This window comes from Phalaenopsis equestris, unplaced genomic scaffold (assembly GCF_001263595.1).
Source record: "Phalaenopsis equestris unplaced genomic scaffold, ASM126359v1 Scaffold000552, whole genome shotgun sequence".
NCBI lineage: Eukaryota > Viridiplantae > Streptophyta > Magnoliopsida > Asparagales > Orchidaceae > Phalaenopsis > Phalaenopsis equestris.
This window is the reverse complement of record NW_018164992.1, coordinates 3,180,514-3,198,261: the sequence shown is the minus strand read 5'-3', so window position 1 is coordinate 3,198,261 and position 17,748 is coordinate 3,180,514. Positions and strand designations below refer to the sequence as shown.

Here is a 17,748-nt window from a genome sequence, read left to right as displayed (position 1 = left end):
AAGGAAGGTATAGCATGCCATTCAAAACCTCCACCTAAAATCCAATACTAAAACCATATGTATTTGATGCCATTTTCAATAAAACGAGAAATTGCAGAGCTTGTAACAATAAGGGAGGGAAAAGAGATGCTAATAGGCTGGCTGGTTAAACCTTGCCACAAAAAGAACTTCCAACAAACAAGCATACCAAGACATTAAGCAAAGGGTTTATACCTCAGTGGTGAAACAAATAACTAAGCGAGAGTACCGAGTGAACCAGCAGGTAGGCCGAGAAACCCAGCCAAAATGTCGAGCAAACAAGGAGCTCAAGCAAACCAAAAATCCGGCAGCACCTCCCCCTTCTCCAAGAGTTTCGGCCAACCCTCGAACTCCTCTACACAAAGATGTTCACTTCTCTACTCAAGCCCAAATGAATCCGGGGTAAACCTTCCCCCAAGATGTTTCAGCCCTCCTTCCCCTTCAAACTTTACCCAAGAGAAGACAAAGCCCTCACAATGCCTCAAAGACACACACAGAATGAAGAAGAAAAAAAAGGCAGTACCTCCCCCCACTCACGGTAAAATTTGGCCAGCCCCAGGAACTCCCCAAAATGGGATTTATATAGCCAGGGAAGAGGAGACGTGTTTCCTGCACTCACCTGGGCGGTGAGCCGAGCAGAGAGAAGCGACAAGAGTCGAGCGGGAGGGGGGAAATGACGACAGCGGCGTAGCTTTGTCGCAGAGGAGCAGCTCGCGTGGGCCGGCGTGGAAGACGACGGCAGAGGCGTGGGAGGGGAAAGCCGGAGCGCGACTGGAGTAGGTGAAGACAGAGCGTGTGGTGACAGGGAACAACCTTTAGGCAGAGCGACAGGCGTACGAGGAGGGGACCTCGGGTCGATTTCTCGCGCCGGAGATCTTCGGCTGAGGCGAATGCGGGAGGAAGAGACGGACGCGGAAGGAAGAGGCGGACGGGCTAGGGCTCGGGGGCGAACCATTTGGGGATCGGGTGCGTGAGTTAGGGATTTAGGGCTTAAAGAGGGAAAGAAATAATTTGGTTTATATAAATTTAATATATATATATATATATATATTAAATAATATGCGATTTATTCACGCGCGGCGACGCAACAAAATGGATGTCCTCACTAGGCAAAATCGACGTTCCGGACGTGTCGGTGCAGTCTGTTTTGTCATCCGAGGTCGCTCGGACGACGTCGTCAATAATCGTATCAAAAATGCGCCAAAATTTAAACTTCACAAAATTTTAACCCGCGATCGATCGTTTCAAAAAATTTATTCGAGCCTTTGATAAGTAACAGAGCAAGCGATGTGAATTGTGGAGATCGGACGTGTCGACTCTCCGCAATTCGGAGTGTGTGCTGCGAAGTTTGTGCGCGCAGGAGTGCGAATTGTGCAGAATTCCACCCTAAGGCTCAGAAAGGTCCTATACGAATCCCTTTTGGGTTTCCTCATGTCGGTTTCATCTTTCTAAGTGCTAGAAGTTGACACCTCACACCCGAAACCACAAAAGAGAACAGAAGTGGGTCGAACTTGTAAAATGAGGCGGGTCATATTTTTAAGGTTCTAAGATAGTCGAAGGGAGATCCCTAAGGCTAGATCCTAAACCCTAAGAGGAAGACTAAACGTCACCAAAAATGAGGTCAACAATAATTTGCAGGGATTGGTGTTAACATTACAAGGTATACAGGTGATGGAGGATTTCCTTCCCTTGAAATTAGGAAGTAATAATGTGACTCTGGGGAAGAAGTGGTTATAGACAATCGAAGAGACAATGATGGATTGGAAATCCTTGACCATGGAGATTGGGATGGAGGGGAAGAAGGTGGTGCTTCGCGGTGACCCTAGCTTGTGCAAGACCAAGGTGTCAGCGGGTTCATCAAAGATGGAGGCAATGTTGGAGGGTTCACTAATTAAGACGTGGAACGAGTTGAGAAAGTTTATGGGACTTACAGGATACTACTGGACATTCGTGATGAATGAAAATTTGATTGTGGTTGTCGATGAAGAAATTGAAGAAGGATAACTTTCATTGGGGGAAAATAATGATCCAGATTTCTGAGAAGTAAAGAAATTCATGACAAGTGTATAAATGTTGACAGTGAGAACCATACTACAACCAGTTTATGAGCTGGAGCAAGACAAATTGATACAGCAACAGTTTCCTTATTTCCACGTTGAAGACAAGATGTCTTTTTTGGAAGGGGAATATTGTTATGCCAGTGTCTAATAACAATTTTATCTTTCGTGCGCCTAAGGACAATTTAGACTTTTGTTATTTATTATTATTTAGCATAAATAAAACTAATACGTTTAGGGTTAGTGTTAGAGATATGCACGAGATTGTAGTTGAGTATTAAAGTAAAGGTTTGGTAGAGATTTCCTACCTCTCAATTGTAAAATTTGGGACATATCAACTGCCTCTCGAATTGTAAGTGTTTATCTTTTATGTGTGATATTGTTTGTGCTATTAAAAAAAGAAATTTATTTTGCCCTAATTTTTTTGTGAAAATCAGTGTTGGATTGTATCGGATTTATTTGATGATTTTACTTTACAGTGTAATACAAATTTAGAAGCAGATGTTTTTCATTTCCTGGAACTTTTACTATATCCCAACTTCGGCTTCGGTAAAAACCCCTAGCCCCATCTATCCATCAGCTGCTGCCTACAATTTTTTCACATGGGTTTGCTTCTTGTGGTTTCCTTTCATGTGCTGCACATATGCTGACTTGTCCGGGTTTTTTTTTTATTAAGGCCCCAAAAGTATGGCAGCGTTTTTGAAAACGCCGCCTTGGTGTTTGGTTCATGCGTTTCTCCCACGATTTTAAAACCCGTGTTTCACTGTTTAGGGTAAACACTGAACGCGGGGTTTTGCCTGTGTATCGCGTTTGCGACATCCTATTTTCCTTCGCTGCGCTCACTACTCTCGCTTGCCCTGGTTCTTCGCCCTATCGATCGTGCCCTAGCTACCAAGAAGGTGTATTCTGGTAAAAAAAATTTGTGCCCCCTCTCCTCCCATTTCTTCTTCCTTCCTCGTCTTCTTTTCTCCTCCCCCCTCTCGTCCTCCATTGATCTGCGAGAATGATTTTTGTGGCAACGGTTGTGACTTTCTGGTGTTATATATGTATGCGATTTCATGGTTACTGTTAGATCCATAAACCTCAACATCGTTTATGTATTGTAAGCGTGAAGCAGTTGGTTTTGATCTTTGTAGCTTAGATCTTTGAGGTTTTTCCATATACCTTATTTTTACATTTACTCCTAAATTTTATTCAATTTTAATGTCAGAAATAGTTGGTCTTTGCAGTTTTTTGTTGAAGCTGGAAAGATGTATTTGCGTTTTAATAATTGGAATGATCAGTTACTTACTAAATGTTGTTTTTGATGCGTTAGAGAATCGGAAAGATTTGAAACTTCTCTGTTTTTAATACGGCAAGTACTCCATATGTTTGGTTAGTTCAGATTTGATACTTCTCGGTTTTTGATCTGCCAAGATTCGTAGGTTTCACTAGAAACAACTTCTTTGCTGCATTAATGTTTTTGTCACTCACATCACGCCAGTCACATAGTTACGAGAGACAATTCTACATGTGTCCGCGGTGGACACAAGGACAGGAGAACTGCAATTTCTTTAGGTGGGCCGACAGTACATCCATTTCTATGATATCCCAACTGGACACTGGTGCTCGGAGTTCGTCAGTATCACAATTTTAGAACACCGTTTCTGGTTCGAGTGTTTCCATTTCTACGATATCTCAATCCGACAATTTTGCTTGGAGTTTTGAAGTGTCAGAACCGGGCAACATGCATTGTGGCATGCTTTTACATTTTAAAGTCAATATTATAATTTTTTCCTTGTAATTTTAACATGTTATTTTTTTCTTTTTTTTGTCTCATTATAGTACATATTAGCGTGTTAATGTGTATTTCACTTTTGTTTAGGTAACTATGCTTATGTGATTGTTCTAAAATATTTAAGTGATATAAATATTTGGTATTTTCTTGTCTTAACATTTGAACATTAGATTTTAAGAATATTTTGTATTTTCATGTTATTGAATCTATTGAATCTTCACTTTTATCTCACTTTTATCTCCCCTTTATGATTGCATTAAGAAGATTGATAAATTTGTAAATATCAAATTTTTTGCGGCCTATATGTGTCAAGTGAGTCTGAAGTGAGTTAATTAATTCTGAAATAGCAAAATGGTAGATATTGCTGTTTTTTTAGAATAATACCAAGTTTACGTGCCAGATTGTTCATTTAACTAAAAAAATCTACAAATCAGTTGTTTACAAAAAAACACAAACCAAATAGCTGCAGCTTATCTAGAACAGGGGCAGATTGATAATTTTTTCAAAATCGGTTGTTCTTTAAACGCACAAACAAAATAGTCAGTCAGCTTATCCGGATCAGTTGGTCATCAGCAGATTATCAAGATAAGCTGTTTATCAGCATAAGCTAGATAAGCTGCAGCTGCCCAAAATAGACCCTAAGGGGCACCATCCAATTCTTATGTATTTACATAACTAACACCTAAACTTTACCTTTTACATTAATACCATCCAAATCTTTTATATCACATAAAAATATCACTATTTTTAACTTGACTTTTAAAAGTGAAATACATTCATGCATGGGTAAGATGACATAAATACATTTAAATGTGAAACACAAGAACTTAGTGATATGCATGTAAATCATCTTTTACTTAATTAACATGAATTGTTCGCCTTCTTGCAATCACTTACTAAAAACTTGTACTGAGTTGTTGATTGCCTAAAAAGGCTTAGAATTTATAGTTTTGATTGATTCTTAGAGGATTTTAAATAATTGTTTATTTTAAATTTTTAGCGAGCCATATACAGAATTTAGGGCATGCAAAATAAAATAATAAATAATTCAATAAAAATTAAAAAATTTTAATACGTGTTCATGATGCGGGGCTTATAAATATGTTTCTTATAGAGTTAGGGTTTAGTTCTTTTTTTTTTTCAGATTTTGGCCACAACGTTTCCCCTTGCTAGAGTTGTATCCAAGAATAGGTGGTGCTCTGGTTGTATTCTGCTCCGATGTGATGATTATCTCCTTGATTGCCTCCACAATTTTCGTTCTCCCTGTTCAAACTGTCGGCCACCCTCTCCCCACCTTTTTAGTCCAGCAGCCAGCCACCCTATCCCCTCTTTTCCTTTTATAGTCGTCAGTCATCCCTTTTCCCTCCTCCCAGTCCAGCCGCAAACCTCCTACCCTCTCTCTATCTTCCAGCTTTCAGTCCACCAACCTCCCAGATTCTAGTTGCAGACTTTCCACCATCTCTCTCCTTGATTTCCAAGTCGTTGATCACCCCTCCCCTTCCCTGTAACTATCCACGAGCCACATGTTTCTTACCCTTCCCTATTTCAGCCAGTAGCCATCGCGACATCACCATCACTGTCACGGGATCTTCCTACCCTACCTAAGCCGAATATGGACGTTGTTGTGTTTTCTATTTCTGTTTGAATCTTGATTGTAATCCAATCTATTTTTGAGTAATAATATTTGCTTCCGTTTTGTGATTTTGGAATAAATCTGGTATAAATTGGCATAAGAGCTAGCCTAACCCTAGTCCTATCTTAGGGTTTCCTAGCATCTACCTTGCCACCCAACCAAATTTTGTTTTTTTTTTCCTTATCCTCAACCCTCTTTCCAATCCCAAACCCTAATCATGCCACCACGTAGATAAATGTTGGAACCTACCTAGGACAAGATATAACGAGAGATTCATCAACTTCAATAGAGGCTCGCAGAGATTGATAATGGAACCCAGAAGAATTTATCCTCGACCGCGATCTGGAGAGTCAAAGGGAATATAGAGACAGAAATCTGAATCTATTCCACAAAAAAGACATCATTGATGAGGAATAAAGACCCCGCCATTATGGGATTCAATATTAGAGGAGGTAGAGAGAGGAGCCCACATATGGAGGACACAAGGATTTTGGCATCAAGATGAATCTACCAGAGTTCGATGGAGCTATGGATCTGGGTGACTTTATCGACTGAATACAATCGGTTGAGCGAATATTTGAATATAAAAAAGTGACAGAGGATAAACGAGTAAAATTAACAGCCATCAAGTTGAAAAAGAATGCATCTTTGTTGTGGGAAAATTTGTAGAGGTAGGGGTAGAGAGAAAGCGGTGATAAGATTACCAAGTGAGAAAAGATGAGGAAAGAAATACAGAAGAAATATATTTTACCTCACTACCGTCAAGATATGTTTTAGAGACTCCACCTACAACAGAGGAACTTATCAGTGAAAGAGAGTGTACAACACAAGTTGATCAGTTGCAAATGAAGTGTGAGTTAGTCGAGCAAGAGAAACACACCATAACTAGGTATTTAAGCGGCCTGAAGCCCGCTATTAGTAACGTTATGCAGTTATAACCATATTGGTCACTAGGGGATGTCCAAAGCTTAACTTTGAAGGTAAAAAGAAAACAGAAACAAAGTAGGCAACAACCCTCATTCATATGGTAGTTCTCAGTCAGGCAATCACCTAGGACTACAACGACTGATAAGGGTACCTCACGAGGAATTGGCAAGACAAGACTGAGGATTGATAAGACAAATTTGCCCGTAAAGAAGTTGAAAAAAAAAAGCATATTTAATAGCATAATTCTTATATAGCATATTTAACTAAACAAAAAATTAGATGGTTGAAAGTCTAAAGGCATAAATGGTTGAAAGTTTAAGGTCATAATTCCATAAAGAGAGCAATCTGATGAGTTCCAAACATATGTTCCAGGCAATAATAAAGGGCAGCGAAGATAATGGCGAGAAAAGTAAAATGTGGGAGAAGAAGAATGGCAGAGAAGTAAAATGGGGGACAAGAAGAATGACAGAAGATAATGGAGAGATGAGAAGAATGATGTAGAAGTTATCAGACAAGAGGAGAAGGCAAGACGAGGATCGAGAGCGCTAGGGTTGTGAGCTCCGGAGAAGAAAGAAGGTGCAGAGGAGATCGGGAGCACTCTCTAGTGCACGATTCGGATTTGCGAACGAAGGGTAGAATGGCGAACCGCAGGCAATCCTTATTAGCGAACGGCGGAACGCACCTATGGTTTCGCATTTGCGTCTGAAAAGTATTCCAAACCGCCGTTCAAGACGGGTAGAGCCAAATACAAAAAACAAACACACAGAAACGTGTTATTAGATACACGGTTTTAAAAACCGAAACTAACGCGCCATTAAATGTGTATTTTTGGTACATAGTAAAAAAATAATATATTTAGCAAGACTATAATATGAAATGCAACAAAAACCTGAAATTATCTTTTAGCCTTAAATGGATTAATCTTATGATTATCACTTTAAACTCTTCATAAGTCTTTCTTATAATTAGAACATGTTTAACAAAGTAACCCCAGAAAAGCCTAATGCCTTGGGCATTAAATAGTTATATCATCTTAAAGGATGCCCTTGACAAAACTAGTTATAAGCTTTAAAATTTTCCTTGAAGCATAAATGGGCTTATAGACCAGCAATTTCAAGTCCATACCATTGATACATTTGAAAGGCCAGGCATATGAGCTGATCCATATTCTTAAAAAGTACAACAGTACAGGTAAGCATTGATATCTCAAAAAAATTAATAATTAAAAAAAGGAGGGAGGGGGCGTGGGGGAGAACTATAACCTGTCTAAAATGCCACGATCCTTTCAACAAAAGAGTTAGTATTGCAAGTAGAACAAAGTTTGTACTGCCTGCATAATACAATATGATATGTTAAGTGAACATCAGGCATACGCTTTTATCAAATAGGTAGCAAATTTAGATAATAAAGAATACAAGGATGTAGTTGGACCCATTTAACTTGAACAACACCAATGTATAAAAACACGAGAAAAAAGACACTAAGTTAAACTATATGGATGTAATGTTAAAAGAGCGAGAACCAAATTTTTACAATTGTGCCTTATTTTATTTCTTAATCGTTCTTTTTGTTATAACCACTCATCATTTTATTGTTCTATTTTCTTGAGAAAACTGAGAGCCATAGACAAGATTTTGAAAGCCAAACTGAACATTGAATTAGAAGAAAGATTCACGATTCTCAAGTTAAATGAAAGTTAAACCAGAGGTAGAACTTGTATAATAACTATTAATTTTTTTTTAATATTACTTGAATAAATAATAATGACGCAAAAATGTGATAAAAAAAATGACTATGTAATATAAAAATATACAAGAAATATCTCCCATACTTGCATATTTAATAACATTCAATATTTAAGTAATTGACGTCTTCTATTGTACCCATAAAAAAAAATTCAGAAAGCCTCTTGAAATCTTCTATATTTTTTAAAATATAATTCAAATGCTTTTTAATTTAATACAAAAATGTTGAAAACATATTCCACCTTCAGCCTAATATAGAGATTCAAATGAAATAATCAATACATAGATATTTGAATGGAGTAATCAATATATAAACATTCCACAATAATTTCTAACATCTTGTTAGCCATATACAATCTATAAATATAATTAAGAGAAAAAATTCATACAGCACAAAGAAATAGGGTAGACACAATAGAAGACATATCAAACTATTGGAGTAGCTGAACCATCAGCTCTGTCCACCTTGAGAAACAGAGAGCCAAAGAGGGAAGAAAGGGTACGAGTGAAAATGGCGACGAAAGAGGAAACCTATGCGATCATTGCGACTTGGTTGTAGCATAGTCTTTTAGGTAAGAATTAAGAGTTAGATAAGTTTTTAAATTTAATTAAAATCATTACTCACCACTAGATTGAAAAGCAACAATGATGAGAATATTAAAATTTGAACTATGCGGTTTAATAAAATTGGGGCCGCTAGTTCCCAATGGCTCATTCCAGTTCTAGTCAAAAAAGATTTTAATCGTTCCCCGAACTAGCTTTGAGACTAGTCCATGCTCTAAACAAGAGGGCTCGTCGGTCCAGTTCAGTTTTTTTTCTTGGTCATAGAGCAATTCTATTATAAAAAATAGTTACAAATACAACTGTTTTGCAGAGGAAGAAAAAAATAAATATAGAAGACAAGGTTGTGGTAAATAATATAAAAAAATAAACATAAAAGAAACATCCAAAAAATATTTAAAGAAAAAAGAAAGACTAGAGATCAGAAAGTCCCAATTTAATCCAAGTTGTGTATATACAACATCGCACCAAAACAAAAATGAGAGAAATCAATAGTCCAAGTAGGTTTCATCCTAAAGGAAGAAACACAAAGTCCAAAGCAAAATGAAGCAAAGAAGACAACAACAAACCAAAAAATTTCAACTTTGAAATAACAAGTCACCCTCTTGCACATAGAAAATGAGGAATAATAAAGCCAATACATAAAGAGACCCAAAAATGGCCAAAAACATATTAGATTGCTTATTGCTAAATTTTCTATCATTTTTATGGGATCCAAAAATTTGCCCCTCTGGCCTCCCTCGAGAAGAAATAAATAAAAATGAAAATGAAATGAGGGTGAGTGAAGGCCATGACCCATGAGATTCCAGGCCAAGTTTTCAAAAGGCACATGAATTTTACATTTCAAACATGCTCGCATCGAATCTCTTCGTCTACCAGTCTTTAGAAGCATCGATGTTTACTATATAGGATCCCAACACAAGCCTACGGATCCTCGCTTTAGTTCTTTCCATATTTTTCAGTCATTTTACATTTGTTCTCATTTGTTCTTAAATTGCATTCTATCATACTCTCTTCCCGTGCTTTCTTTATATACTTTTATTTTGTTCTGTCAATCTTCCTTATTAAAATAGTTGGTTGACCTAATTCCCAACTCGACCTCTTTGACATAGAGGTCACAAAATATTAATGTCATCTCTTTATCCTAGATAGCAGATGAACTGATTTTTTTTGTCTTGCCTAGTACAACAACTAACATGTAAAGAACTAAGAAAACATAAACATTGCAACACCACCACCGTATCAAAACCACCACCATCATATCTATCAACACATCACACTACCTCAAAACCAACACCATACCACTTCCTCCAAACCACACACCACCATCTCAACACAACCAACGACCAACATCAATATCACACCACACCACCTCCACATCACCTGCCTCCACAACACACCACCACCTTCACACAAACTACAACCAACACCAATAGCACCACCTCCACATCACTTGCCTCCACAACACACCACTACCTCCAAAAAAAACCTACAACCAACATCAATAGCACACAACCACCATATCACCAAAAACCAACACCAACACCACACCACACCACCTCCTCCAAACCACACACAAGCACCTCCAGACCACCAACCACCAACATGAAAGGTTTGATAGTGTCAAGCGTAAATGCATTGGTTATGGGTGCTTGTATGTAATTTACACAAAACATTCTGGTCTACGAATCAAGCACCCTCCTTTATCCATTTTTCAAATTCACACTCAAACATCAAAAGTAGTGATAAAACCTCATCCCATATTTTTCATTTGAGGCAATTACATACAAGACACTTGAAATGTTGCTATCTACAAATTAACATCCTCTTTCATCCATTTTTCAAATTCTAGTTCAAACATCAAAGATAAACATTCCATATTTTTGAATTGAGGCAATTAAATACAGGGCATAGAAAACAATGCCATGTACAAATCAAGCTCCCTATTTCATCCATTTTTCAAATTTCCACTCAAAAACCAGTGAAGATAATGATAGAAGGCCATCCCATACATTCAAGGCACCCAAAATATTTCTATCTACAAATCAAGCGTACTCTTTCATCCATTTATCAAATTCTCACTCAAAAAAATCACTGAAGATAAAAAAAACTATTCCACATATTTCCTTTTTATCACAAATTTCAAATCACAAAATCAGAGATAAATCAGAAACCACAAATCGCAAATATCACAAACTTCTCACAATAAATTGCAAATGAGAAAGCCAAAAATTCAAACGAGAAAGTCATTCCATAAAAAATGATCACAGGAATTATGTACAAAGCACGGTAACCAAAGATTAGAGGGAAGAGGGAAGAGGGAGAGTAGAAAGGCAACCATCGAAGAGAGGCGCGTGAGAGGCTCGAGAAGCGTGAGAAAGGCGCAAGAGAGAAACGAAAGAGAGAGAGAGAGGGGAACCTAGGGTTCGAGAGAAGCGTGAGAAAGAGAAAGGTACCTAAGGCAAAAGAGAAACCGCGACCTGCATTTAACACGGATTAAAAGAAAAAGCCACCGCGCCGCAAGAACCAAACACTTCAACCAGCGTTTTCAAAACACACCGCACCAAATAAGCTGCCGCAAAACGGTCCCCAAGCAGAAATAGAGATTATATTTATTAAAAACGAATTATTTAATAACCTATAACTTACCATATAATCATAGTGGTTGCGCATAACACTACTTGGAGCTGAAGGGAACCATATATTTTTCATAAGAAATTAAAAAAATGGAAAAGTATGACTTTCTGCCCTAATGAAAGCATTGAATATTTTACTACAAAGTTACTCGAATTTTCCTCGATTAAAAAGAAAAAGAAACATGGGAAAGCTTAGACACAGTATGTTAAATCTACACTCCACACTGGAATGCCACTACACAAGGAAAGTAAGGTTTAAACTCAACAATCAAGCAAACAAATATAATCGAAGTAAAGTTATAACATAAGGTCCAATATTTTTCAGTATTTGCAAGTAACATTATCTATTTTCTTGGAGTTTTATTCTTCGTACTCCAAAGAATAACATCTCCGTACAATATCTTGATATCTAGCATGGCTATCCTTAAATATATTAAAATTTTGAATTAATTCAGCGTTAATATTATATTGACTCAACAAAAAATTCTCTAATTAATCACTTACAACAAATTTGAAAAATTGAAAATTCCTTTTGTATTTAGCATTTTGCATTGGGATTTCAACCTGCTATGGGAAAACTACAATCAGGAATTGAGATATCAGTCTCAGGATTCTCATTGTGTAGCATTGATCTACATGCAATGTCAATCTTTGTTCGAAATCTCTCTTCTTTTTTTGTCGACTAGGGCTATCAAAAAAACTTGTTGTTCGCGAACGGCTCGTGATCGGCTCTCTAAGTAGCTCGTGTTCGATTCTTTCGTTAAGTAAACATGGAAAACATGAATATTTTTTTTTGAACTCAATGTATAAACGAGCCAAACATAAGCAAAAACTTGTTCGTTCGTGTTCAGCTCAATTTGACTTGAAATAATTAAATAATAAATAAATAATATTGGTAAAATATTTATATATTAATTTTTTAAATTATATTTTAAAAATATTAAATTTTATTATATTTTAAAAAAATTTAGTTAGAACTTACAATGAAAAATAAAATTCTCATATTGAATTATATAAATACATAAGAATTAGTTACCGGAATGTAAGAAAATTTCATTAAAAATTTTTAGCTAAGTCCTCGCGCCTCGGTGGAATGGTGAGGAAATAAAACAGGGGAGTTTGACGGCGTTTAGACGGAGACAAGCTACAATCGATGGCTGCCCAGGCTGACAATAGCGAAAAAAAATCAAAATTGGCAACGTTCAAGTAGCGAGGAGGTTCCACCATTTGTTCCCGAGCAACAGACAAGTACACCACTTGCAAAAGAAAAGAATACAACACTCTGAATAGCATAAAACAAATAACTACATCTCCAAACACAATAACAATGTCAAATTTCTTCAAAATCAAAAAATAATATATAAATAGTTCATCACGTAAAATGTCTACTTTGAAATAAGAAAAATAAGAAATAAGGAAATAAGAAATAAAAGAATAGGAAATAAATCAAAAGGAAAAAAAATATGATAAAAATAAGGAAATTTGAGCGGCTATGTCGATAACTACATCTCTACACACAATAACAATGTCAAAAATCTTCAAAATCGAAAACTTATAGTTCATCAAGTAAAACCCAACTTTGAAATAAGAAAAATAGGAAATAATAAAATAAGAAATAAAAGAATAGGAAATAAATAAAAAAAGAAAAGAAATATGATAAAAATAAGGAAATTTGAGCGACGCTATTGATTGCCTTGTAGCATCGAACGCAAATGCTTCTCTTTTTCCACGGTGTCATCTTCCCACTCCTCACTATGTGTCTCCTCCTTCTCATGAACGACAAGGATATGTAGAACGCATTCCTTACAATAGTGCCCTAGGGCATACTTCTAGTCACATTGAAAATATAATCCTTTTGCTCTGTTATCCTACACTTCAGCATTGTTGAAGCACTTAAATTTTCCCCCATAATGGGTCCCGACATTCTCCTCCTTTAGTGTCCTTTTTGAAACGATATGGTTTGGGTCATCGGTGTCTTAGTCGTCAAGGCACTTTTGTAGAATCACCGTCGATGTTGCCTTTTTTTGGTTTTCTTCATATGTTTCTTGTCTTTCATCATATGGATGAGCTCCATCATCCCCCTCAATCCCCCACGATATCAAAGATCAGAGGGTTGCTCGCCTACTCGGATGTTGGGCTTCATGTCCTTCAAGAAGTTCCCCCTAGTCCTACTCTAGAAATACCACTTAGCCGCCCCAACCAAAGCATGAAATTCTCCCTATATTATGTGATTGTCCCCTCTTGAGTCAGAGCGTAGAATTGCTCATGTAAGTTTCCTTTGCGGATGGCTCGATAACGTTCCAATAAGCAGTCCTTAAACTCTTCCCACGAATGTAACATTTACCTCGCCTCCATCCACTGAAAGCATGCTTAGGCATTTCCATCCAAACATAATTCTGTCGCTATGACTTCTCTCAATTAACTCATTCACTGCAAAGTATCACCCCATTCAATACTCACCCATATGAATCTCCCCTTCAAAGATCGATAAATTCAGTTTCCTTACCCTCACATTGTCATCCCAACTTCTTCCCACTTCGATGTTTCCCTCCATTTGTTAAGGGTAAAACTCCCTCCTTCGGTCATAATCATATACCCCCCTCACGCTTCTCTCATTCATCGTGCTCCTATGTGCCCCTTGCACCACCCCTCCAATTTTCGGCCAATCTACCTCACTCATAACTTCTCATCCCTCCTCTCAGAGTCTTAGAGGGTAGCTCTTCATGATAGATGCTTTCCTCATCACCCTCTCATTTTATTTCTTCCCCTTTTGATCTGGTCAAGGATTCTCCGATTAACCCTTGGTTAGAATTTGCAATTTGAAGTGGAAGGGTTCATGGATTGCATCTTTAGTAGCCTCTTCATCATTTCGTCCATGGTCCTAAATTGATCATCCATTCAGTTATTTATGAAAGAAAATCTATCCTCCATGGCGGTAAACCTTTCCTCCATGCCTGATCTAACTTGTCATACTTCTTCTTCTAATACACCCACTTTCTTAGTTGTCATTCCTTCAAGAACTCACTTTGATACCATTTTGATATGAAATGAAACCAAACATAGCAAATCAACAGGGAATAAATTGCAATAAAGAGATGGAAGAGCTCAAATGAGGGTTGATTTTACTAATACCAACGAAAGCAAATAAGATACAACGTTAATCTACTGTTAAGGAGATAGATCGTCTCTCCACAAACCCTAGACGCCACTAGGAACAACAACATAAAAGAAAACTACAGCTAACAAAACATAAAACAAATCCTAGATAATTAACTCTCATAGATACTCTTGAGGGTCCACTTTCAAACTTTCCCCCCAAAACCACCTTGATTCCCCTCTTGTACAAGATTAGCAACTGTGTGGGCCCCGCCCGAGCGTTGAAATCTTGCTCAGCCTCTTCTAGGTATCTTGCGCCTATATGTTGGGTCGGCTGGCTCAACCTAGCCGTCAGTTGGGCTGGTTAGGTCTAGCCAGTCCAACCTAGATCGACTCGCCTCTTCCCCTTATGTTAGCTCTCCCGTCCCTCTGAGTAGGCACAGACATATCTTGTTGCATATGGGAAACCAAAATAAAGTTAAACAGCAGCCATAAGGAACTTTGAGACAATTAGGATAGTTAGTTGAATCATTGAACCATAGATCCTAAGGGGCATTACCTAGTGACATTGAGGTAAACCGAAGGACCAAGGTGAAGAGCAATGTAAATCCATTAAACTTAGGAGTGGGAAGGAGTTGGAAGCGGTGACCATACAGAAAGTTAATTATAATAACTCGAGTCTAATAAACCAACTAAAAAACCTTGAAAAGACTTCGAGAAAACCACCATCATATGCTAAGAAAGAACTTGAAAAACATCCACCACATTTTCCTCAAAGAATAATAAGACAAAAATTGGATCAAAATTTTTTTAAAGTCTTAGAAGAGTTCAAGAAGTTCACTATTAACATCCCATTTTCAGAAACTCATAAACAAATGTCAAGTTATATGAAATTCATGAAAAAAAATTTAAATAAAAATAAGGAATTTCATATTTTAAAACTGTAACATTAACTGAGGATTGTAGTATTATAATAAAAAAAAAAATCTCATTAAAATTGAAAGATGTGCAGTTTTACCGTTTCATACACCGTATAAAACCAATTTACGAGAAATGCATTATGTGATTTAGGAGCTAGCATAAATTTAATGTATTTTTCAGTATTAGCTAGAATAAAGAAGACCTCAACCTACCACTGTGAACCTTCAATTAGTTGACCGCGTTATAGAGAATGTCATAGTCAAGGTTAATAAGTTCATCTTACCAGTTAATTTTATTAATTTAGATATAAAGAAAGATGTTGAGATCCCAATTATTTTAGAAAGCCTAATTATTGCAACTAGTGGGATAAATATTGATTTACAGAAAAGGGACTTGACTATTAAATGACAAAATCATGAGTTAATATTTCTAATTTATAATTCAATTCATTCCCTTATATATCCATCTAAAGAGTGTTTTAACATAGAAATAGAGAAGTTACAAGAAATTTTAAATGAGAATTTAAACAATAAGAAATAAATATTCAAAGAAAGAATTTCGTATCACAAGTGCATAATATAAGAAGTCTCCAGAACATCTAAAATATTGGGTGATTGATTGAGAACTTAGAATGATAATTTAATCCTGGAAGAATACCCCTTGTATGATTTGACCATGTCAAGCTGATGCGTTAAAATATATATTTATTGGGAGACAACCCAGTCGTTGTCTCATGATTTGAATGCATGTTTACTTTGTTTAAGGATGTATGTGTGCTATGTGTGTGATTTGATTAGGTTGAGGATGTTAAACAAAGCATTTATTGAGAGGCAACTCTATAAATCTTCTCTTATTTTATAGTTTGCATTCTTGTGTTTGATTACTTATATCTCTAGAGCCACCTATCTTTCACTTATGTTTAGAAGCACAATGATGATATCCCAATTGCTTATGATTTTGACCTTGATATTGTTCCTGCGTATTTATGTTAATAGATGTTTATATTTATGTTTATGAGACTTCATGTTTTATCTTTTGTAGACTACTGTTATGTGGTTTTCTTTTGTATCATGTGTTAAGACTTAACTGCTTCATGTGATAGGTATGTCATTCAGATATCGTGTTTAGACCTAGGCGTTGGGCGGGTCTAGCTGGGCTTGGATCGGATTTATTATGGCTTTGACTAATAAAAACGGGTTAGGGTCGGGCTTGGGCTCATTTTTTATTAAAAAACTCATAGCCAAACCCGCCCACACTATGCATCGAGTAGGGCCAGGCCGGCCCACGGGCCTACATATGTAAATTTTGCAAGAAAAGGAATATAAATCATTACTATCAAATATCTAACCGATCAGACCAACAACAACTATGAATGCCACATAATAGTTAATTTTATATAAATTCAAACACACCTCAATTAGGGCTATCAGAAAAGCTCGTTCTTCGCAATTAGATCGTGTTCGGCTCATTCGTTAAGTAAACGAGTCAAACACGAGCAATTTTTTTAAGCTTGAATTATAAATGAGCCGAACACGAACAACTCTTTATTCACTCGTATTCAACACGTTTTAACTCAAAATAAAAAAATCATATAATTATTTAAATAATAACATAATAAATATATTATTTATATAATAATATATTATACATATTTACATCTGAGTTTAAATCATAATAGTTCATGTGGTAATGTGGTTATGTGTTTTCTTTTGCATAGCTTTGGTCCAGGTTCGAATCCAATACTCTATTTTATCCAATTAATTTTAACAAAACAATTTCAATTCTACCAAGAGCCGAACATAAATAAGAATATTTAAATCGAGTCGAACGCAAACACACTGTTCAAGAACCGATTTCGAACTCGAGCAATTTCAAACAAGCCGATTTTGAACTCGAGCAAATTCAAACCAGCCGAACACGAGCCAACCCTGAGCTCGCTCAAGCTTGGCTCGCTTAGAGCCCCAAGCTCAACAATAAAAAAATAGTGTAAGCGGGATGAAATGAAAACTTATACGCAGTAGCCTATCATACAGAAAAAAAAGACATAATCAGAAAAAACTGTAAATTTTCGTAGATCTACAAAATATTCAACATTTAGTGCATGTTTTCCATGATGCACAAGCTTCCATTCAAAAATTCACTCATGCATTATCGCTACATTGTTTTATCTCCACACGATTCAAACTTAAAAACAAAATCAAACCATTTTTACGAAAATCAACAAATCCATTCTTCAATCAAACCAAATAAAAAGGTTAGGAAAGCTCCCAATATCTCAAACTAAAAACACAATATCGAAATAATACATAAATGAATAAATTAAACGCCCTGGATCAGAAAACAAATACATATAACCTAAGGAAATAAAATAGCTGGC

At 36.5% G+C, this 17,748-nt stretch overlaps 1 protein-coding gene across 1 annotated transcript in view; it reads right to left on the bottom strand.

Moving 5' to 3' along the window:
- LOC110029194 overlaps window positions 1–17,748 on the bottom strand; it is a 36,738-nt gene that overhangs the window by 12,167 nt on the left and 6,823 nt on the right. Inside the window, exon 3 of the mRNA XM_020731370.1 lies at window positions 7,675–7,742. Coding sequence (XP_020587029.1) covers window positions 7,675–7,742 — 68 coding nt within the window. The remainder of the gene's footprint in view (window positions 1–7,674; window positions 7,743–17,748) is intronic.